This window comes from Primulina eburnea, chromosome 6 (genome assembly GCF_022965805.1).
Source record: "Primulina eburnea isolate SZY01 chromosome 6, ASM2296580v1, whole genome shotgun sequence".
NCBI classification, from domain to species: Eukaryota; Viridiplantae; Streptophyta; class Magnoliopsida; order Lamiales; family Gesneriaceae; genus Primulina; species Primulina eburnea.
In genome coordinates, this window is record NC_133106.1 from 35,860,655 (window position 1) to 35,884,187 (window position 23,533).

At 35.0% G+C, this 23,533-nt stretch overlaps 3 protein-coding genes and 1 non-coding gene across 8 annotated transcripts; 3 read left to right on the forward strand and 1 right to left on the reverse strand.

The window, feature by feature from the left end:
- The first annotated feature begins 886 nt into the window (after positions 1–886).
- On the forward strand, positions 887–958 carry TRNAW-CCA (transfer RNA tryptophan (anticodon CCA)). Its single transcript has one exon. It is a non-coding gene; the product is annotated as a tRNA-Trp (tRNA).
- Positions 887–4,137, forward strand: LOC140834784 (pentatricopeptide repeat-containing protein At1g11630, mitochondrial-like). 5 transcript variants are annotated; one of them, XM_073199912.1, is made up of 3 exons: positions 887–1,002; positions 1,097–2,297; positions 2,943–4,135. In XM_073199912.1, exon 2 carries the CDS (start codon positions 1,113–1,115, stop codon positions 2,283–2,285), a length of 1,173 nt encoding a protein of 390 aa, XP_073056013.1. In that variant the 5' UTR covers positions 887–1,002; positions 1,097–1,112; the 3' UTR covers positions 2,286–2,297; positions 2,943–4,135. The 5 variants fall into 5 exon arrangements, 3 of the variants coding, with proteins under 3 accessions (XP_073056013.1, XP_073056011.1, XP_073056010.1); XR_012118759.1 differs by having other exon boundaries at positions 896–2,297; positions 2,943–3,493; positions 3,687–4,129; XR_012118758.1 differs by having other exon boundaries at positions 896–2,297; positions 2,943–3,493; positions 3,674–4,128.
- Positions 4,138–6,563: 2,426 nt separating this feature from the next.
- Positions 6,564–14,609, reverse strand: LOC140834785 (phospholipase A I-like). Its single transcript, XM_073199913.1, has 18 exons — positions 13,622–14,609; positions 12,993–13,140; positions 12,790–12,868; positions 12,525–12,678; positions 12,219–12,428; positions 11,896–12,141; positions 11,649–11,811; positions 11,303–11,563; positions 11,075–11,196; positions 10,527–10,688; positions 10,227–10,419; positions 9,997–10,133; positions 9,278–9,416; positions 8,889–9,080; positions 8,296–8,773; positions 7,984–8,200; positions 7,819–7,908; positions 6,564–7,202 (listed from the first exon to the last, which is right to left on the reverse strand). Exons 1-18 carry the CDS (start codon positions 14,297–14,299, stop codon positions 6,762–6,764), a joined length of 4,110 nt encoding a protein of 1,369 aa, XP_073056014.1. The 5' UTR covers positions 14,300–14,609; the 3' UTR covers positions 6,564–6,761.
- Positions 14,610–18,015: 3,406 nt separating this feature from the next.
- LOC140834786 (vacuolar protein sorting-associated protein 28 homolog 2-like) lies at positions 18,016–18,889 on the forward strand. The gene has a single exon (XM_073199914.1). It carries the CDS (start codon positions 18,016–18,018, stop codon positions 18,643–18,645), a length of 630 nt encoding a protein of 209 aa, XP_073056015.1. The 3' UTR covers positions 18,646–18,889.
- Positions 18,890–23,533: the final 4,644 nt, after the last annotated feature.

Genomic DNA, 23,533 nt, shown 5'->3' on the forward strand with positions numbered 1-23,533 from the left:
ATGATCCAGTCCAAATCTAAGAAGAATCGAGATAACCGACCTATCCCTTGTGGAGGAATATTAGTTAGTTACTCTGGTTAAAACAATTCAGCAGAATGGTTCAACTAGTTAGCCATTAGCCACAGTAGTGTATAAATAAGGGGAAGCTTTGATGGTAATTGTAAGACCAGTAATACTATTGTTCATTTCACAATGCAATCCATTTTCTATTTTTATCTTCATCTTTAATTTCTAACTCATAACAATGTGTACACGTACATACATCATATAAACTTCTCCCCACAAAGGTACATGATCAAATCGACTCACGAGGGCAATTGATGGTAGAAGAGCATAAGCAGAACAGAGAGCGAAGAAGATGATGTCTTGCCATTTGGTCGATTCCTTGATCTCATGCCACCAGTTCGCCGAAAGCCTTCCGGCCATGATGTTGATCGCCGTAAAGCTCAGGAGCATTCTCGCCATCTCCCTCCACACGCTAGTGTCAAACTCGATTTGCTCTATTTAAATATCATCCTTGGATAGTAATAACAACAAAAAGTACAAGATTATAAAATATACTTCGCATATTCAATATCAAATACAATGCTTGGATTTTTTTGAAGAAATGGATTAAAAAAGTCATCTGTTGGTTCATATTGTATTTATTTCTCTTAAACCAAATAAATTCAATTTCAATTTTAAAAAGAGATTGATTTCTATATAATGTATTGAAATTAATAATCTCAAAAACGGTTTTTATCGTGATAGCTAATGAAGAAGATAGTTGAATCTAAAAATTTTCTTACTTTTTAAATTTATCGCGGTTCTTTACAAGAAAGTAAAATTATTTTACACCCTTATGTACATCTATATATAATATGTATGGTAACTTATGTCAACGAAGGGATCCGTGGCGCAATGGTAGCGCGTCTGACTCCAGATCAGAAGGTTGCGTGTTCGATTCACGTCGGGTTCAATCCCCAAAACCCCCGCCGGATTTTCGATTTTTCCGACGATTTTGTGGGTTTTGCGTTATTATTATTTCCATTCTGATTACGTGCAGTGCAACGGCTTCTTCATTCATTTTTTCATTTTTTTTAATGGCTTTTCGCAGAAAGTTCCTATCGTTGATGATTCAAGGGCACCGTCAACTATCCACCTCCATCCTGAACCCGGATTCTAGATCCTCGCTTACCAGTAAAGAGAAATCCCGAGCTGCGCTGGCCTTTCTCCGGTTCGAGAAAAACCCAGAACGCATCCTTGAGATATGCCGGGAAGCTGACCTCACGCCTGAGTCACCACTAGACCGGATTGCCTACTCCAAGGCAATCTCCAAGCTCAAAGAATCCCATTGTTACGATGGTATTAGGAGCTTCATCAGAGAATCTGTGGCGCGATCTGAATCAAGAACTGAGCGATGTATTTCCCGTTTTATCGTTCTTTATGGACAGGCGGGTCTTGTCAAAGACGCTATTCAGCTGTTCGCTGAAATGCCTGAGATGGGAATTGTTAGGAATGTGAAGACGCTCAACTCGTTGTTGTTTTCTTGTATTTTGGCAGAGGATTATGGAGAAATGAAGAGGTTGTTCGAGGAGTTTCCTGGTAAATATGGTTTCGTACCAAATTTGGATACTTACAACACTGTTTTGAAGGGGTTTTGCGACTCAGGGAGCACGAATTTATCACATCGGATATTGGCCGAGATGGAGAATAAAGGGATAAAGCCTAATGGGAAGACGTTTGCCACTGTTCTTACAGGATTTTATACTGAAGAAAAGTTCCATGATGTCGGGAAGATCATGGAGTTAATGAGAAGTTATGGCATTTCACCAGGGATTGGTATTTACAATGTTAGGATTCAGGGTTTATGTAAGCTGAAGAGGTCCAGTGAGGCAAAGGCTTTATTGAATGGGATTTTGTGCAGGGGTATGACGCCGAACTCTGCAACATTTGGCCATTTGATTTATGGGTTTTGCAGGGAAGGCAAATTAGACGTTGCTAAAAATTTGTTCAAGGAGATGATTGATATGGGTCTGAAGCCAGAAGCTGAATGTTACTTCACACTTATCTATTATTTGTGTCGAGGGTTAGAATTTGAGGTTGCCTCGAACATTTGTGAGGAGGCTATGGGAAATGGCTGGGTGCCGAATTTTACGACCATGAAGTCTCTTGTTGATGGATTGGCAAGCATTGGGAAGACTGCTGAGGCGAAGAAAATTATTAGACTAGTGAAGAAGAAGTTCTCGAGGAATGCTGATAAATGGAAAGAGATTGAAGAAGGATTGCCTAAGTTAGAGTCCTGAGGTTCGTACGATGTGAGTTTTCATCATCTTATACCATATACGTCAATCAGGATAACAATATATAGGTCCATCTGTATGATCGTAGCCCTGAGGAAATATTGTTGCTACTTGCTAGTGTGATATTATTCTTTGCGCATATTTGTCAGAGTTTCACTAAATGTTTGAACTTTGAAGCATTCTATGGTTAAATGTTGTGTAGTTTGTTTTGTGTATTATTTTACTTCTCCAATGAAGAACAGCAAATGCTACCAAAATTTCAATCCTGATCCGCTGGAGGGTGAAGAATGATTTTGGAGTGTATACCAAAAATCAACTATATACCAACTCCTTGTCAAATTCTTTTTAGCCTCGTGCATCATGCCAAAGAATGCCTATTTCCTGGCTTTATTATATTTTTTTAGCTGTCTCTATTTAAGCTGTTTCTAGGAGCCATATATTTTCCTGAATCTTGTTTATCTCATGTGTTGCTGCTTGGATGGGAACCAAATGAAACTGGTTCATGACTGATGCATCCTAGAAATTTAGGAATATCATCTTATGCATGATCTTTATTCTTCCTCCCAGGAGAAGATTGCAGGCAGTGATGCCATGGTAAAAGTGAACTGGGATCTTTGTCTTTATTATTTTGTGGTGACCGTAAATAATTTTCACTTTCAGATTTACCTCTAAAGAAAAAGCCTCTAGATTGGTATGTAAGGATGCAGATTGCTTAAAAGGCAGCACAAAGACTCTAATACTTGCATGGTATTGCGGACTGTGCAATTGTATATGGAGACTTTGTTTATTACTTGGTGAAAGATTCAATGCTAAACCATTTCCATAACTTGTTACCCGATTTGGAAGATCTAGCTGTTTTGGTGAGCTATCATCTCCAAAAACGTAAACCATCAGATCTAGTGTTGCATTTCGTTGCAAAATCAGAAGTAGAAATATCCTCTGCAAGCTTGCTGTTGCATCAGCATTCCTCCGAGTGGAAGCCAGAATGCCACCATTTCGGCTTAAATGTGTGGACAGTTGTTTCACATCTACCACAGCTTGTTCTGGGTAAATAAAGAAAAGCTTAAAGATGTGTAGACAGTTGTTTCTCATCTGCCACAGCTTGTTCTGGGTAAAGAAAGAAAAGCTTAAAGGTTTGACAGAACTACGTGCATTGCTTTATGCAATCTGGAAAAGAATATTACATTACCAAACACAAATGATCTCCAAAGGTATCTTACTCTCCTATAGTTGTATGTGTGCAAACATATACATATTCCATTAACACACAGCTTATAAATGCAAACCACTCAATTAATTGATTTCAAAAGAAACACATTTAGGCAACGACATTCATACTCAAACTTTGATTACTATGGCATCGTCTTTGAGATTTTGATAACTGAATCCAGGAATTCCATTCAGTTCCTGCAAGTCCAAGTCTGCAACTTCCACCATAGAACAAATACCAGGTTGAATCCCACTGCTCCTTCTCTTCTTTTTCCAAGAACCAGTTAAGAACCTGAAACCAGGCCAAGAATTGCATTTTCTCGAAGCCGTTTCTTTATTGTTTCTCTCGGATTGTCTGCGGCTCTCAACGCACTCCAATTCCAACCCTTTGAAGTACTCTATCTCCTTTTTCAGAAGTGATCCCATGGTGCCGCATGTGCCAATCGCCAATGGAACCTTTCCTACCATTTCTTCATGCAATATTCTTGCTGTGCGGTTTGCTTTATGTATCAAAAGAAGGGGTGATTTTATGTCTAACCGTCTCTGCCTATTGATTTGAAGACCCCTACTTGTCTCGAAACTGTGAAAGTCGTGTAATTGCATTTAAAGTAAGTTATTAATAACGAATTTAGTTTTCAAGTGTTAATTATATCCAAACTCGAATCAATTTGCTGTAATAATTTCAATTGTTCAATTAAAGTGAAGAGCATGAGGTCTTGCATGATTTCAATTGTTTGACAAGAACCAACTCATTCTTCATGTCTCCAAACCATTAGACTTGTAAAGAAACTTTCAAATAACTAAATCATTGCGCCTCGTTTCCTTTTTCTCTCTCTCTTAGCTTTTCTTTTTGTTGTATGAGTTTTTAATATGAAAAATTTTGGGTCATCATGTGCATAAATCTAAATGCACATCTAGTATGATTTTTTTAATATTATTATTTTTGGAGGCAATTGTGAAAAGATAAAGGAAAATGCGTACATAAATGAAAAAGGTATAATTAATATTAAAAAAAGAAAAAGAAAGATGGTGATAAGTAATGAATAGAGATAAAGTATATGTTTATAATTTGTAGGATTATTTTTGTTCACATTTAATATTGAAAAGAATAATTGTAAATGTAGGTTAGGATGTTTAAATGATGCTTGACGCTTATTTAATTAAAAAAAAAAAAGTATTGGATTTCTTGATATTTATAGCATCATTGAAGCTCCTTTAATTGTTTAGGTTGGGGGCAAGGTAATTCAGAAGTGCTTTATGATAATTTCGTTCTTTTTTAATTTTCGAAATAATTATGAACTGAAATCTCAAAAGTCAAAATGTTGGAGTTAAGGCCCTTTAACCACATAATAATGATGTTTAAAGCCGTCTGTTGACCAAAAGCAAGCGACATTAAGTTCCAAAACAGTATTGGATGTCTCCATCTTTCTTTTCAGGAACAAAATAGAGTCTTGATTCTTCCATAGTCACGTTAACATTCTTTCACTTGTATTAGAAATTATTAAGTTCAATGATTAAACTCGAACCATGTTAAGCATGTTTGACGGGTCGGTTCAACCCGAAAACGACTTGTTAAGCTTTTTTTACCGGATTGAATCGGTTTTTGTAAATAAAAAAAAAACTTTTGAAACTGAATCCGGATCCGAACCAGAACATGTTCGAATTTTTGTTTTTTATAAAAGAATTTAGTCGTAGGGCCAAATTCTTTTTTCCATATGATTTCAATTTGGAGGCCGAATTGCAAATTTTTTTGTACCATCTTAAATGTGTTATTATTTTTTTAAAACATTTTCATACAAAATCTCATTATTCAAATTCTAGATTTCTCTGCATCCAATCTTATACTTGCTATTATTTTTCAATGCATTTGTTATTATTTATGATTATACTAATTCACTAAATTTAATTTCAACGACGTCATCTTCGAATTGTAATTTGGATTTTGGTGAAGATTTTGTTTATATTCCTAAATTTGATGAAGTCGAACACGGTCATGAGGGGAAGAGGCTATGGAACTTCCCAATGAAGTCGTCCACCAAGGAAGCAACACATTGTCGGGTCGAGCAAAACGAAACAAAGTTTGTGATCACTTCGATATTGAAAAAAAAAAACAAGTATGAACGACTCTTTTGTTATGTGTAGAATTTGGAAAAATAGATATACTTGTAAAACAGTTGGTGGTACCAGTGCTACCAGAACTTTGAAAAAATATTTGGTTAAAGTACACAAACTTGACATCGATACTTTATAGGCACTCGACACATAACCAAGCCAATAACAAATTAATCATTTAATTGCTAAAAAAGTTTTACAATTACCAAAGAAGTTTTTCGAAAAATAATTGTGAAATAATAATAATAATAATAATAATAATAAGATGATGACCAGAAGGATAGACAAATTTGTAAACTCAAGTTCTGAGAAAGATTCGGAGAATTTCCAAATATATTTTAGTAAATCATGATGAATTTTAAATTTTTAATGTACACATCAAAATTTAATTTATATCTATCTATCATTTTGTGTGATGTATTTCTCAACTCAAATACTTAATAAAAATAAAGTTTTTTCCACCATTTATTTTTTAAAAAATCCACAGAACGGTTTGAATCCAACCGAAACAAAACCGGTCCATCAACTACCGGTTCGGAACCAGACTGGAGCCAGATTCGAGGAACCGATAACCATGCCTAAACCGAGTTTTATAAATGAGCTTTAATAAAAGCCAAACTCAAATCCTTATACTCCCTACGTCCATATATTTAGTTTTCTTAAGAGATATTGTATTACATATTTGAGACGAATGGAAAAAAAAATAGTGACCTTCATATTTGGGATGAAGCAAATATTTACATTTGAGTTTACTCGATATTGACTATGAAAATACTGAGTGATTTACTTCGATTAATTTATTTGCGCTTCTCACGCAAGTACTAAGAAAACCCGTAACTTTGAATTTTGACACTTCAAGCACCCGACCGTATCCAACTCCACAGTAATTATTTAGTTCAATGCACGTAGATATGACATATGATGCTCTGATATAACTTTATTAGATACCAGAAAATGGCAAAGCCCAATAAATATTGGATTTTCCTTTTATCTTCTGATACAATATAAATTACATGAATTCCTTTTGTTCTAAAGTAGTTTTCCTTTTCTCATTCGTTTTTCCTTTTCCCCGTTTTACTATACATTTACTCAACTCTTTCTCTAAAATGGTGTAAATACCTAGACCTTCCCTGAAATCATATGCAGTTACCTCAAAAGCTACGGCACGCTGGGGATATGGCACGTATATCTCAGGCTTCGATGAGAAGCAAGAGCATTTTTCAGCGCTACATCCAAACTTCCACCCCGTTGAAACAGTGAATCATACAATTCACAAACAAACTGAGACAATTCTTTCTCATCATCATCCAAAAAACGCAACGACTGCTCTCCATTTTTCTCAGGTTCACTATCCTCCCAATCACTAGCTGGACTGGGTGGTTCAGAATCTTCGTCTGCTTCCTCTCCAATCTCAAACTTCCCGCTTTCAAATGTACTAAACTCGCCTGATCCATGGAATGATAATAAAGGCGTTTCTTCAGGCTCTGATGAAGGGCATATAACAGCTTTAGCACCAGAATCTAGAAATGCTTTGGTTAAAGCCCGGATAGGCCCATATATTCCTGTGAAGATTATAATTCTGTCCCTCCAAGCTCCAATCTGCAAAGTTCATCAGAACGTAGACAGATATGTTCTAGTGACAGATCAACCCAAATTTTCTGAATAGTTTCCAAAACGATTAGGTCGAGTAGAAAAGTTCACCATGGAAAAGATAATTGTTCGAAGATTCCAATACTTTTATATTAAAAAACAATGTGATAATAAAAAATTTAAAAAAGATTGTGATTCGAAAAGAGAGAATCCAGATTCGAACATGCTTGCCTATCTTTAATGTCTAAGAAACTCTGTTTTCCTCGTGAGCTACCAAATTACATTAACAGGACCGTTACCCATAAGTTTTATCAATTTTGAACCTTCAGCCATAGAAAAGTTCTTAATTATCATCTGTTTCCCCTTTCCCGTAAAGGTTTCATAAAAAAATGAAGAAACCCAAGGAGCAAACTTCCTTTGCATAAAATTCTAGGTTTTGGAGTTGATGGAAGGAGATCCAGGGTATCAGCCAAACGGCATACAGATGATTAATAACAGTAAAATTGGATTGGCAGTAATACTTCCTGAATTCTTCGCTCACTTTCAAATTAATGGTAAAAAAAGCAGCATCTTTGGTAATGATGGAACAAATAAAAAGCAACTAACACATAGTTCATGGACATACCATATAACGGACATCTTCAGGGGTCAAGTGAACCAGAGGTACTGTTCTACGGAACATATAAGCAGCAATTTCACGATCGTCTTCCATGACCTTCAGAGAAAACATATAAGTTCAATATTCCTTCAATAACTGCCCCCAAATGCGACCTAATATTAAACGCCGCACCTGTGTTTGACGTCCAATATACCTGTGGACCACACCACCAATATGAAAGTATGGTCTGCATGACACGAGATCAGCAACAGTTGAAAGGTTAGTAATGACTGATGCATGATTCCTCCTTCGGCCCTTCAACAATGATAACATGCTATATTTAACATTCTGCAGAAATTTATCCGCTAACTCTCCAGGTTCGGCAACCACAAATACATCATTCTGCCAACTACACCAAAATGGAAAAGTTTTAGAGAATAGAAGCTACAATAACAAGATCTTAGAAAAAACTGAAAGATGAGTAGATGCTCAGAAAAACAAGACCTTAATATGGAGCCACATGTGTCATTTTGCAGTGCCAAATGAAGTATTCCAACCTGGGGTGAGTTCTGTATTTTCTCGTGCAAAGATATCACCGGAACAGAAAGCTGCCGGCGTTTTGGAGGAGAGTCGGGGGGTGGTGAACCGGTTGTTTTCGCAGAATGAAATCCATCCAAACTTAAGGGCGGTACAAGGTCAATTCTACCGATGCGTGGGGGGCCAATTTCAGGGCTATAAAGTAGAGGACTTGATGGAAAGCTTCCAGTAAACAAAGGTGATGTAAATGGTGTTGGAAATGCGGATCCTTGAGCCATCTTAGTGGTTCCCACATTAGAAAGAGAAAACTTTATCCCATTACTCGTACAAAAAGTCTCAAGCGCTCGGGTATGGTGAAAAACTCGTCCAGAATCTGGACTGTTGGAAGCCTCTATAAGAAGAACACCACGTCTCCAACCCAAAAGTGGGCTATTCACATTGGACACTGTCCATTAACAGATGCTAAGCTCAAATATGAAAAAGGACAGAAAAAGCTACAGCAAGAATAAAAAAGGAGTATGGATAAAAAAAAGAATACAAAAAGAGATGTTATTTAATACCCCTTATATTGAAGAGTTTTTGAGACTTCAAGCTGTCCGAAAATTTCTCATCATGTGAACTCTCGATTAATCTTTCAGCTAGATTTTTGAAAGCAATGGAATTATTCTGAATGTACTCTTCAGTTGCACCTTCTAATTTTAACCAATTAGCTGGATCAGTTTCATCCAGCTCCATATCACAACGTTCGTCAACTGCCCATATAATTAGACCTTTTAAGAATATATAGATGTCTTAACAGTTTCAGTTTGATTTCACACCACGTGAAGTATGTGAAAACCAACAATATTTCGAAAATGAATTCAATTTCATGTGTAACGTGCAATAAAAGAGAGATAAAAATTGCATTTTGCATATTGATAAGATGCACGGCAAATTATCTATATATAACCTGGATTAAATCGAAAATACTGTACATCAGGAAGCATGGGAAGCAATGTACTCAACGCTTCTTCCACACGATCAACAGAACAAGCACTCTCAATCAATACTTGTCCAGTGTCCAAATAACGCCAGCCACCCTTGCGAACCTGACAAATCAAATGAAGAAAACAAATAACATATAATAATTAAAATATTTATAATATAATCAAAAAATAAGGTTAAAAGAATTTAAATAGTTGTTTTGCCGTGTTAACATTCTAAGAATAAAATAAAGGTCCAACAACAAGAAATTACCTATCAAGTGGCAAAGGGAAATGGTAACTCAAGAAATATTCATGCGATCACCAAACTTGTAATGGAAATTTCCAAAAATAAAAAATTAAAAATAAAAAACTAAGTGGGAAAAAGTCATAGTAGAATCTCTGATTTTTCATAATCTTTTCCCAAGTTTCAGAAAAATTTCTAGATTGTTCCAAAAAACATTTCACTTTAGTGAAGGATTAGACTAAATTCAAAAGAAATTCTTCACTTTTATTCAAGTTTAAGTAGCTATACAAATTGTGTTGGGTCTAATTGTTTTATTAATAAATAATAAATAATTTTTTGGGCTCTTCTCAATACTAGGCTTAAGGCAGCCGACTATTAGGCGTCACCTCAGGTTCGGCTAATATGTCCAAATTACGTACAACCCATAAAAACAGGAGAACAATGCCAAGAAATTGATACCTTTGTTGGAACGGATCCACAACCAATGGAGACTAAGCAATGTATTTTAGCATCAGGCCATAATAGTTGTGCTTCTCGTATGGCAAAAATAGTAGGATTGTTAGCCACTATAGCACCATCTTGCCAACGACATACACCTGTGCATGAAATGTTCAGAAAAAGAAGGCAAAGATTTCTCCTGATAACCTCTGTAATGGTGAAAAGAAATTCAGGGACACAAGAAAAGTTACCATCAGAGAAATCATCTAGATAATATGGTGCTGCAGATGATGCTCTTATAGCTTGCCAGATGTGATGCTTACAACTTCCAATAAAAGCATGGCGCTTGTATCCAACTTGAGCTCCAGTAGTAGCAGCTCCTTGCCCACCAGTAGTCAAGTTTTCAGTAAATGCAGACGAAATTTCAGGCGTTCCAGGAGGATACTGATATTCGTGAGAGCAAAAAATTACGCAAACAGCAACCGAAAAAAAACCTTCAAGTTTGCAATGATGCAAACATTAAAAACAAGATATAAATTTTTGCGTCAAACCTGATAATTTCGAAATATATATGGCTGAGCTGGTGCAACACTGACAAGGGTTGATACAACAAAAACTTTCGGGATTCTCTTAACTGCAGATTCAATTAAGAGATCTCCTTCGTCATCAGCACAAATCTCCTTCAATAGCTTCTCAAACTGATCTGCACTGTGCTGAAAGAATGAAGTCGTTCTCAATTTCCAAAAAGAATGACGAATTTCCAGAACATTTGCACATAATTTGTAGGAAATCAAAGTGAAATAGAAAGGCAGAACGATAGAAGTTATGTAACTGGTGAAGAAAACGGGAAATGCGAGGAAATGGTGAGAGATGGGCAACTATTAACAGATCAAAATACATTTGCTCAGAAGCATACATTTTTATATCATTTGTCGGAAATCAATTTGAAATAGAAAGGCAGAACCATAGAAGTTATGTTACTGGTGAAGAAAACAGGAAATGCGAGGAAATGATGAGAGATGGGCAACTATTAACAGATCAAACTGGCCACACAAGCAAATTGAAGATAGCAACAATGAAATAAAACCAAAGACTATACTTTAGATCCATGTACAACAACACGAAAACTCTGTGATGAGCTCTTGTAGATTTGATCTAACTTTTCTCTCCATGTTGCTGCTTCATTGTCCTTCGGAACAGGTTCAGCAAAAACAAGTTTCCCTGGGAAAATCAAAACAAAACGTAAGTAGACTATAAGCACAGAAAATCAAATAACAAATTTGGGTGAAATCATGAGCACGAGTCTCCTAATAAAGCAGAACATTACCAAGTTCTTTGTAAATTTCTTCACACTTTTCCAAGGACATCAATTTAATTCCAAGAGCTACGGCAAGCATACCACCGGTAGATGTTCCACAAATAAGGTCAAACAGTTCATGAATTTGTTTCCCGGTACCCTTCTCAATTTCTCTCAAAATCTTGACAGTTGCCAGTCCTTTCATGCCACCACCATCCATTGCAAGTATGCGTAATCCTCTTTTAGGAACTTGTCGTCCTTTAGTAGCACGGCGCAGAATCTCGTTCTCCCCTATGATGGCATAATGTATCCGCTTCAAGATTATGCACGCAACAAGTAGGCAATCATAGGAAATATATCTTAGAAAAAAACCCACCAAATATAGCCAGAACACGTGCTGCAGCTTTACGCACTCGAGGCTCAGAAGCAGCTGTCAGTCGCAAAAGAAGTTCCCGCAGACTTTCTGAAGTGACTAAGGTTCGACGATTTTCCAAACAGAAAGCTAAATTTCCAAGGGCAAATAGAGCTAATATTTGTACCTAAGACCGAAAAACATTCATTTTGAGCACATATGAAAGGGAAAAACAATGGAAAATTTTGAGTCATGAGTAAGGTGAACTTGCCTCTGGGTTTTTATGTCCACATAATAACTTAACTGATTTCAATACATCTTTAGTCAACATTTTCTGAGCAACAATATCAGAAGTAAATGCCAACTTGACCACAACTTGCAAAACGGAGATTACTTCTTGGGCCCCTGCAGATTTTAACACTCTTTCAATAGGTTGCATAATGTCAGATTTGATCAATTGCATTGCCACCTGAACATCTGATGCAAGAGATGAGAGAGCAAAGCAAGCTTGCTCAACCTGATACAACCCACAATTAATGTGAAAAAAATATCAAGAAATAAACAAAGAGTTAACTGTGATAAACTGTAGCATACCACGTGCTGGTTATCACTGCTTATCATACTTATAAGCTGCCGCACTGCATTCTCATCTTTTCCAACAACTACACGGTTTCCATCATCTTGCATTATCTTTGCAAGAGCAGATGCCAGTAGAGGGTGATGACAAGAAGAAAAACGGAATATGAGAGAGAAGAATGCACTCAGCTTATGTCGGGATGCAACAAAATAAGAACTATTCTCCATCTGCGATCAAACCAGAAAAGTGTGTGATCTAAGTTGAAAAGACAAAATCTAGAGTACAACTTAATCAAACAACCAAAAGACTACATCACTACACACCTCAATCTGTACACTGACTGATCTTAAATTATCATCAGCCACAATTCTTATGTTTGCAAGAGACAAGTGGCGGAGTTCTTGCAATGGTAAAATATCAGGAAGAAATTCAAGGGGATTCCCAAAAAGCCTCAAAACGCGTAACTCTGCCATAGCCCTGTCAAAAGCTGGAGACAACCATTAAGATTTGAAAACATTTCTGCGGACATAACCAGAGCACAACGATAGAGATCAGCAAATTGAAAACTATAGATAGCAATTCAATGACCTGAAGTCAAGAAGGGGCCTGACCAGCTTGTTGTGTTCCAGTGACAATTCAACAAGACCAGCACACTGTCTTAATTCCACTGCTTATAGTTGCCAACATAGACATAACAGGTAATAGCAAAATTAGATAGATTATCATATGGTGCAAGATGTCTTTGCAATTAATACAGAAAATAAAACCAAAACAAAGCATAAAAATCCTACCAGGTATGGAGACAAGCATGTTGTAGTCTATGGCAAGAACTTTCAAGTGTTTCAGCTCACCAAGCTCAGGTGGCAAAGTGGAGAGCCTGTTATTATCAAGGTACAATTTCTCAAGAAGTGGCAGGCGAGTTATCTCCACTGGCAGTGACTGAGGAAACACAAACATGAGCATAAATAAAGGTCCTTTTGATACTAATGTTTAGTTTTGATGCAAGAGAAACAGACTCCCCTAGTTTGCGACAACAGAACACGTAGCTGTATATCTAGCATTTCAAGATTAGAGTTGGAGCTATGCTACATTAAGAGATACAAACCTAGCAGATGTCTAATTGGAATTTATTGGCATATACATGAATCAACAAGTACAGTCCATCAAAAAGGTATATTTTGAAGACCACCACCTCTCGTATAGAGAATATAAGTAATGCAGACCATCAAACTTGAATCTCAACATCATAGAACATACTCAAACTCTCTTAATTTGATCTACTCTATGACACTCAACTGTGTAAAGAAGTGCTGATTCTTTACTACAAAAGAAAACATATGTCAGCATGAGCTTGAAAAACAATGTAATTTTTGGTTACAGAAAATGGTCCAACATGATTTTGGTAAGACAAATTACTCACATTTAATCCAAGACCGCAGAGACTAACCACAGCAACATTTCGCCAATGTTTCAGGCAGCTTGACCCGATAACCACTCCATCAGCAACACCATTGGCGAAATTGGACTTCATCAACTTCAGCAAAACCCCAATTCCACCATCATTCTGCTGCCCAGAACCCCCCGCCCTCCAAAGTATAATACCCTTCAGTGGCTCCCTTTTCTTGACAACCCTCATCTCCACTCCTATACCCTCTCCCTCCCTAGCGTAAGTTTCCAAACTTCCACCACCATTACTTCCCAAATCATCCCCTCCATTCTCTAAACTGTCCACCTCATTCTTAGTCACCGGAACTCCCCCCTTCTCCCTCAACTCAATTTCCACGGAGTCTTGGGGTGAGGGCAAAGCGACCATGACCTGTGACTGGAGTTTCAACGCGACTTGATCCTCGTCATCCCCCGCGTTCCAATCGAGGTCAATCCTAAACCCCAGTTTCTCTTGATCGTTATCGAGTTTGGCGGCTATGGCTACGGCGTCCTGTACCGACGTCGTCGGGGAGGATCCAGAGAACGGAGAAGCGGAAGATGATGACCGAGACGACGTCGGGGTAACGTCATCGAGCGAATCCGCATCTGCTCCATAACTCAACGTCAAGTGGAAGACTTCCGATGGGCGCTTCCAACCCAGTCCCCACGACATTGATCCCAGATCAGATCAGGGTTTATTAATCTCCTTTTTCTCTATTTTCTTGAACTTCTTTGACTGATACAGCATTGAACGATCATATTGAAATCAAGAATGCGATTCAAATGACTCTGCATTCAAGAATCAAAATGATAATTAAAAAAAATAAAGATCTTGGTTTCAGTATGAATCAAAATTCCAGATTTTTGTGGATTCGATTGAACCGTAACAGAATGTTATTAATAATTGATAATAAAGGAAGTAATTACGCATAGTGTGGAATGTGGACTGCTGCCATCTTCGTTGGGTGTAATGCATTTGTTGCGTAGGATTTGGCGGTTTTGGAATCCTTATAAACTCGTTTCTACGTCGTGACGGAGACCAGACGGCTAGTACGACGCCGTATAACAATTTCAAAGTGAATTGCATGCCATCAAGGGTTTTGTTTTATAGATTACACATTCAGTAAAACAAATTAGCATTAGAATTCAAAATGGTTAGAAACTGAATGAAATAATATATATGATAAAAAAATTTGCAATACTTCTTAATAAAATATAAACATCAAAATGTTCAGATATCGTCTTAATTGTCAATTTGTTATATATATCTTTCATCCATTCTGATTCGTGAAAAATATTATATTTTATATTAAAAATATTATTTTTTTCATTTTAAATATGAATTTAATTGACTTGTCTCATGAAAATAGATTCATAAGACCGTCGCAAGAGACTTACTCAAATAGAAAATAGTTTTTTTTACAATAAAATTATTAGATAATCAGCAAATAAGAAATTTATATCAACTAGTGACTTGAGAGAATTTTTTTTTAAAGAATTCGACTTAGTTACGATATTTTAAAAATCAAATATGATCGAGTGAGTCTCATGTGAATCCGTGAGACGGGTCAACCCTGCCCATATTCACAATAAAAAGTAATACTCTTAGCATAAAAAATAATATTTTTTCATGGGTGATCCAAATAAGATATCCGTCTCACAAATACGACCTGTGAGATCGTCTCACACAAGTTTTTGTCAATACGATATATGATTTTGTATAATTATAAAATATAAAATTTAAATATATTTTGCAAAATTAAATATGTACTGGAGTTAAACATGTGAACTAACATAGAATTAAGAAAAAAAATTCACTCAAGATTATTAGTGTTTATCTTGCTTGCTTTATCAATACATGCACTTCTTGTTTTAGTAATAATATAAATAACAATATAGATAAAAAATATATATATAAAATATATTTGATCTAAACCAATCACATTATAATGGCAACAAATATGTACATATTTCATTTGATATATTTGGTTATATTCAAAAAAAAAAAAAAAGCAAATAATCTCGCTAAAATATGTTGAAGAATGTGAAGTATTTTTAATTTTATTTAAAATTATGGAGTAGATATTTTGCTATAGATATATATTTAATGATATAGAGACATATTAAAATATTGTATATCGGGTGAAAATATGGTGAAATAATTCAATAATTTTGGGTGGAATTTAGAAGTTGGACGTATAAAATGAACCCAAGACTTTTCATCAAAGACCAATTATACCATTATTATTTCATTAACGACAGTCTTCGTTTACTTTCTAAATAAATATATGTATACATACATAATACATAATACCCTAAAGATTTTTTAAGGAGAAATAAGTTTTTTTGTCCAACAACTTCTCACATTTTTTTAGTTCACAAATTTTCTAATTTTTTGTTTTGGAATAATAACTTTTGAAAATCGACTATTTTAGTCAGTCAAACGCCGAGATGTTCGATTTTCGCCAAAAAACATTAATTAGACTGTAGTTAAAGTTGACGTAATTAATAAACTTGAAAAAAAAAACTTAAAATCTATATCATATCATATTATTTATATTAAAAATGTTTTTAATAGCATAAAATCTAAGTGACAAAATACAAGAGAGATTTTTTCATCTCACGTGACAAGAAAAATGAAATCTGAAAATCAGAAAAGTTGAAGCCCTAAAACACTTCAATCGATGAGATTGAGAAAAAATATTGAAGTCTACTAGTCCCTTTTAATTTCGTCGAAGAATAAAAATAAAAATGGACAAAATTCCACACCAGAGATGGAAGTCTTGACTTTTTCGATGGAGGTGGTGCTTTCTAATTTACGTTCTTCTTCGCTCTTCACGGTTAAATGGTCTTGGACTCGGGAGGATTTGGTGGGAAATACATATTAACTTTACCTTTTGTTTATTTTTTTTAACTTGGATTTTATTAGGAGTGATGATATCAGACCAGACTTGTCCACCTAATCCGGTTCGATCCGAAAAAATCACGTTTGGAGTATGGGTTTGAGGCTTTGAGTCAGATCGGATTAGATCCAATATCTAACCAAAAAAGAGATTGGGTTAATTTTTTTATAAAATATATACTTAATAGATATTGTCTATATTTTTTTTTTGACAGCTGAAATCTTGTAATTTATTAAGATGAAGATAGGTCCGCAATTACAAGTTTAATCAACCACAAAAAAAATGATCCATGCTCCCAGACAAAATGAGAGGAGGATGAAAAAGCAAAAACAGCAACCGAGTGAGCCACCCGGTTAGCTGATCTCCTAACATGAGTAAGATGAGGACTCTCGAGAGCCTCCATAAGAATGCTAATATCCGCAGCAATTGAGCCCACATAACTAAGATCCTCTTCTGACCTTGTGACTGCTTGTACTACAAGAAGAGAGTACGAGGTGATATGATGAATCTGAATGTTGTGTTCGAGATGGTATTTCATTTTATTTTATTTTATTTTATTGTGTTCGAGATGGTATTTCATTTAAAATAATATTTACTTAACTTATAAAACAAGTGTTTTGGATAAAATCAACAAAAGTAAATTAAAAAATTATTAAAATCATATTTTAATAAATAAATTCGTAGTTTTGTAATCTACACTTTTCTTATAATCCAACACGCAAGCTCAGAGCGGCCACAACCTGCTGCTCTCTCCTCTTCCCTGCAACACTCCTCCCGTTGTTCAAGGCTGCGTCTCTCTCTTTCATTCTCCGTAAGTGATTTCCCTTTCCCTCTGTTTCTATCCCACCATTTAAAACTATGGCGATTTGCGGACATGGATTTATCTTTGCTGTTATGAAGGTCTTAGGTTAAAGTGTTTGATTTTAATTCTCGATTTTAGGCTACCGGGTTGGTTTCGAATAAGGGTTGGGTATCGGTTTTATTTTGTTCTTGATTCCATATCATAAACTTAAACGATGAAAAGATTGGCTATCTGAAGCTATGCTTGTAGTTCCAAGATTTTTAATTTATGATATAACTTTGTCCTGGATTTATATTATTGTCATTAAAAAAAAAGGAAGAAGAATATATCGCGCCGTCATGCGTCGCAATACTCGACGATCCTAGCACGGCCTGAGGATGTGTATTTCGTTTTTGGGGCTTGAATATCAGGATTATGTTCTCAAGATTCTCATTTGAGGGCTTTGATTTGATTCATATCTTGGTTTGTCACCAGTTACTTGCTGTTTTTGAAATTGCTACACCACGTCCATGCCAAGCCTTGAAAATGTGATTTTTGTATCAGATCCGTGGCATTAGATTTTTATATCGTGGATCTGACTATTGTTTTGTTGAATATGTGCAGTGACAAGGTCTTACTTCTCTTTGCGCGTGTCCCGTTCTCTTCTCCAAACTGTAATCGTATTATTAACTTCATATATTACACATGGAGGTTAAACTATGGAACGACAAGCGCGAAAGAGAGATGTACGACAATTTTGGTGAGCTTTTCGCAATTATAAAAGCTACTGAGAAGCTTGAGAAAGCTTATGTTCGTGACATAATTTCTCCATCAGAGTACGAAACTGAATGCCAAAAATTATTAACCCACTTCAAGACTCTATCTTCCACTGTGAAAGACATCGTGCCAAGCATTGAGAGGTTCCATGATATATATAAAATGGACTGCCCGGCTGCCCTGAATCGGCTTGTGATTTCAGGTGTTCCTGCCACTATTGAGCACCGTACAACTTCAGCACTATCAGCCACAACTTCAGCTGCCATTGTTGCAGTGTGTGTACAGAATTTCATTACGGCAATGGATTCTTTGAAACTGAACATGGTTGCTGTTGATCAGGTCCATCCATTGTTGTCTGATTTAGCTGCTTCTCTCAATAAGTTGTCGATTCTGCCACCCGATTTCGAGGGCAAGACGAAGATGAAGGAATGGATTGCCAGACTTTCAAAAATGGGTGCTGCTGATGAGCTGACGGAGCAGCATGCACGGCAGCTACACTTTGATCTGGAGTCGTCTTACAACTCCTTCATGGCTGCGTTACCAGCCGCAGGAACGTAGTTGGTGTGGGGTAAGGCTGTAAATAAGTGGGTACATTTGTTTTGTGTCTACATGGTTTTGTAGCATATGAAATGTGTATGTCGATTTTAGAAGTTGGTGGGATCTTGATATTGTTGGACTTTAATTGTCTGCATTTCAAGATTTAAGGAAGTCAGAATCTTTGAAATTTGATTTGTGTCTCAGGTGAATGGGATTGTGTGAAGAAATTGATTTCTCATGAGAAAAAGAAGTGATCTTTATTTTCTTTTCTATTAAAAGTTGGGTTAATCTTTTCTACGATCGAATATGTTTGCTTGCCCTGTAATCAAGAGTTTTATTTCATCCCCGCGGGTGCGGAATGATCCATAAGTTCGTGTGTTCTTTGTTGATCAAATGAATTAAAAATTATAGAAAAAATAAAGAAGAAGTGGTCGATTTCCCTGGTCAGCCGCACGAAGGGCTGAATTCACATTACGTGCGTGCTTGGTGATGATGCGCATGAAACGAACAATTTAGCAGTCTAGTTAATTAAGTTGCATGTAATATTCGAGTAACCAAACAAGTTTTTGTTCGAGCTAATCAAATCGCATTTCGGTATAAGAACATAAATTTACAGTGAACTCGATCTATTCAATAATAGTAGTAAAAAAAAATCTAATCCGACTAAAGTTGCTCTCTGTTCTAATGACCAATTCAAAGTGCTGGGGTTGTTCGGTTTTCCGGATTGAGTATATATCCATTATAGGCCCATTATGCATTGGGCATCTATTTTCACTGAAACACAAACCGGCAAACACTACTGGGTTTCTAAACATACCTTCAGTGACTGCAGTCTCGGCTAAACATCATTTCCCTTCCGTTTAGTAACGATTTTTTTAGTCCTCTTGTCACGGTTGGTGTTTCCATGTTCTATCACATTTTATGTCACAATTTTATAGTTCATCTCATATTCGATCATCGCCGAAATCTCAATCTTGAGGTCGAGTTTGGATCATCATTTCAAATCTATGATTTTAAATTCTTTCACGTGTTTGATAAAACTCGATTCAGTTAAATTTCAAATCCATTCGTATCAACACGATCATTTTCAGCAGTAATTGTGACTTTATATATATAAACTTTATAAGTAGGTCGAGGGTACTATCCTTATTTTAGCATGAACTCGGTCAATAGGTTTACGAAAACTGTCTGAATTGTAGCACATTTAAGAAGATAGAATTCGGATATTCCTTTATTTGCTTGACAGGAATAAGATATTTAACTCCCTAGAGCGATATATCAAATCATAAAAATGTAAATATTTTGCCATCAAGTAATAGTTTGACAAATCACAACATTAATTTTTTCTTTAGATTTGTTATTACAGTAAAAAGTAATTTAGTGGAATTTTAAAATAATTTATTTATTTAATCAATTTAAGTATTCATCACAATGTACAATTTTCTAAGTAAATCGAAGCCAGCTTTAGAGATTTTAGGTGCAGTAAATCATATATGAATAAATATATTTTTAATATTTTAATGCATCGGTAGCTACAGAGAAACAAGTGTCATTAATTGCTCTGTAAAGTTTTTATATTAAGTATTTGTAAAGGTTTTGGTGTAAAATAAATGTGGCACCAAATTTGATGCATTTCCCTATACACGCAGTATCAGTATCGTGCATGCCGGGTAATGGTATCCATATCACGCTCTATTATTCTTCATTAATTTTCCAGCGACAACTCACAGATTTTTGGTCCATCATCTCCTCCATTCACCATAATACATCGATTCACTTCAACGAGGACCGATCCGGTGAACCCTACATCAATTTTCTCAAGGAAAAATTGCTATTCTTTTGTCCGTTGTCGTTTTATCATGACTTTCTGATTTTGCTTTTAAAAATTTATTTATTTTTCTTGAATAAATTGATTTAATCGTCTGTTATTATATATATATATATATATATATATATATATATATACATACATGTTATCAATCTAATTATATCTAATCTTCTGGTCCTCTGGAGATTGTAATTATAAAATTTTCAGATTTAAATACATTGACATCATCTCTCGAAGTCATCATTTTCTGACCATATAACATTTCAACTTAAATGGCTGCTGCCATTTGTACGAATTGAAACTGTTCGTAGGTATGATTTTAATAACTAATTTATTGCTTCTTTATAAATTTCATCAACTCTCGTTTACAATAAATCTATATATAAACACAAAAATCAATAAATACTTTTTAGAGTGGGTTATAAATTCGCTTGAACTTAATATATTCTTACAAATTGTTGGTTTGTCACAAAAATTCATGCATAATTTACATGCGAACTATAAGTATTCACTATATGTTATTCTCCCACATCAGTTGGATAAGATACATGAGAATTGTATATATGGTATTAGACAATCTTTTCTCCTTGAACTAGCTTTTGGGTTGAGTTATGTCCAAATTCCAATCTTAAATTGGTATTAGATCCCAGATTTCATCGTTATGTGATGGACTGCCCATATTTGGATCACCCGTTCTGTTCACCATTGGGTCATTTACAATCTTCACGCTTCAGATGTCCATTCGTGGACGTGAGGAGAGTGTGTTCGTTCTCCCACATCAATTGGATAAAATACTTGAGAGTTATATATATGGTCTTGGAAAATCCTCTTCCTTTGAACTATCTTTTGGGGTTCAATCTTAGCACTATGCGTACGCAATTTCCATGCCTTAAATAGACACACATTTATGTAAAATTCTTTTATATTTTCCCCCCCTTGAAATGAAATAAGTATTATAAACCAAACTAGGAAGGGGTTATTTTTATGTCGATGGGTATTTTCTAATTATTCTTTATGCCATTCCAAAATTAAAGGATGAAAGAGCATTTATTTCAAGGGCTTGTGTTCGAAAATAGGGTTCTCTATTCCCCGAATGAATGTTATATATATTTATTGTTTTTAATAATTTAAATAAAATTAATCACGATAAAAAAATATTGATATGAAGATTAAAATCAATTATTTATTTTTTAAAAAAAATATAAAAAAAACAATCGATTATTTGACCGTAAAAAAAAAGCTAAGAAAAGTCGAGAATGTAATAAATGTTGTACAGTAAAAGTTAAGACAAAAAATGAGGTGACTGAAATGGCAGCTTCCATAAGTTGAAGTCATTTATAATTTCAACGACTCATTGTTTTATTGCATTAAGTTTTGGTTGGTAATGTCACCTTACGTTTATGCAAGGAAATTATTATTTCAATATCCCAGATTGATTCTCCCCCACTGTGTTATTTATTAACCATAACGAGATAGATATTTAATTAATTCGATTAATGTATTGTCAACATTCTTATCCAAGCAAAGATTGAGTATATATACTCCTATTTATTGCGGAAAAAAATGATTTATATATATAATTCGATACTTATATTGAACTAGAAAATAAAATATATATAATATTTTTTTTCCACACGAATATAAAAATGTTAATGGGAAAACAAATTACATGTTTTCATCTTATTTAATTAATTTAAGAAATAATTACACATTGATCATCGAAATTGGTAAGAACTAGAAACACACAATGTAAAATTGTAATATAATCTCGTCTCGACCTTATCGTGGTCTCGGCCGTCAGAGAGAAATTACTCCGTACATTCGAAACAAAGAGGATGAACAATGTTCAAATCTATGAAAATAATATTTAAGAAGAAGAAGAATAAGAATCTAAATGGATGGTACAAATTTCGATTGAAGTCGTTCTTTCATCTCTTCCAATCCCTATAGCCGCCCATGTGAAGCGTCAAAAGTCCCCTTTGATGAACCAAGGATTTAATAATTTTATTTCCATGAAAAGACTTTCAAAAAATCTCCAAAGAGAGAGTTCCGAAGGAGAAAATCGAGTGTTCCAACAAGTAGGGATTCGAAAAATCTGATTTTTTTACTCTTGACACGCAGAATTATGTATCGTGGGTCTTTCGTGCATATATGGTACTTTCCTGGGTCTGTACAGTAACTTCAATGACATCCCAACCGGCCACACACTGTCGTATGTAACCACAAATCAAATCACGCGACCGTGCCTTATTAGTCTTTCTTTCACAACTTTGATTAGTATATATCTCCAACTTTTCTCGAGGGTTTTGCTCATGTACTGGAACCATTTTGTTGACTTTTCCACTTATTTTCTTCACTTTTCGAGCAATTCAAGACAAATGAATACATAATTAGAAATGATAATGTGTCTCAGCAAAAACTTATGTGAGACGGTCTCTGTATTGTTGTTTGTGAGACAGATCTCTTATTTGGGTCATCCATAAAAAAATATTACTTTTTAATTTAAGAGTATTATTTTTTATTGTGAATATCGGTAGAGTTGACCCATCTTACAGATAAAGATTCGTGAGACCGTATCACAATAGACCTACTCATGTATCAGATTTAAACCTATACTTGTACTAAATCCGTCCCAATGGGTAATACGTTTTCGGGTTTAGACCCAGCTTGACGGATCTAAAAGTGGTTCTCGAATTTGGTCAAATCCGTCACCCCAAAATATGTCTATATATTAAAAATATATATGTATATTTATTATTAATAATATAATTATTTTTTTACACTAATATACCTTATTTATAATTTTAGTTTATAAATTTTTTGGATTGAAATTATTTTATTTTATTATTTTATGTTTAATATGAAAATATATCATTATATTTTTTAGTTATCAATTGAATACAAATTATATATTTTAACTTGTTTTTTTATCCTGAATATTATTATATAAATTTGGACTTATAAATTTAATGATCCGCTAATTTTTAAATTTATTATTGAATAAATATAAAATTATATATTAATGGCCGTTCCAACGGGTCCAACCCGGATTAGGACCCTTCGGGTCATGGGATAGGGCGG

Excerpts from the sequence above, each read along its gene's own strand:
- LOC140834784 (XM_073199910.1), top strand. The coding sequence starts at position 1,083 with ATGGCTTTTCGCAGAAAGTTCCTATCGTTGATGATTCAAGGGCACCGT.
- LOC140834785 (XM_073199913.1), bottom strand. The coding sequence starts at position 14,299 with ATGTCGTGGGGACTGGGTTGGAAGCGCCCATCGGAAGTCTTCCACTTG. Across the intron at positions 12,679-12,789 it reads AGGCCCCTTCTTGACTTCAG|GGCTATGGCAGAGTTACGCG; the intron begins GTCATTGAATTG and ends AGCTTTTGACAG. Across the intron at positions 10,689-11,074 it reads TTGTTGTACATGGATCTAAA|CACAGTGCAGATCAGTTTGA; the intron begins GTATAGTCTTTG and ends TCATTCTTTCAG.
- LOC140834786 (XM_073199914.1), top strand. The coding sequence starts at position 18,016 with ATGGAGGTTAAACTATGGAACGACAAGCGCGAAAGAGAGATGTACGAC.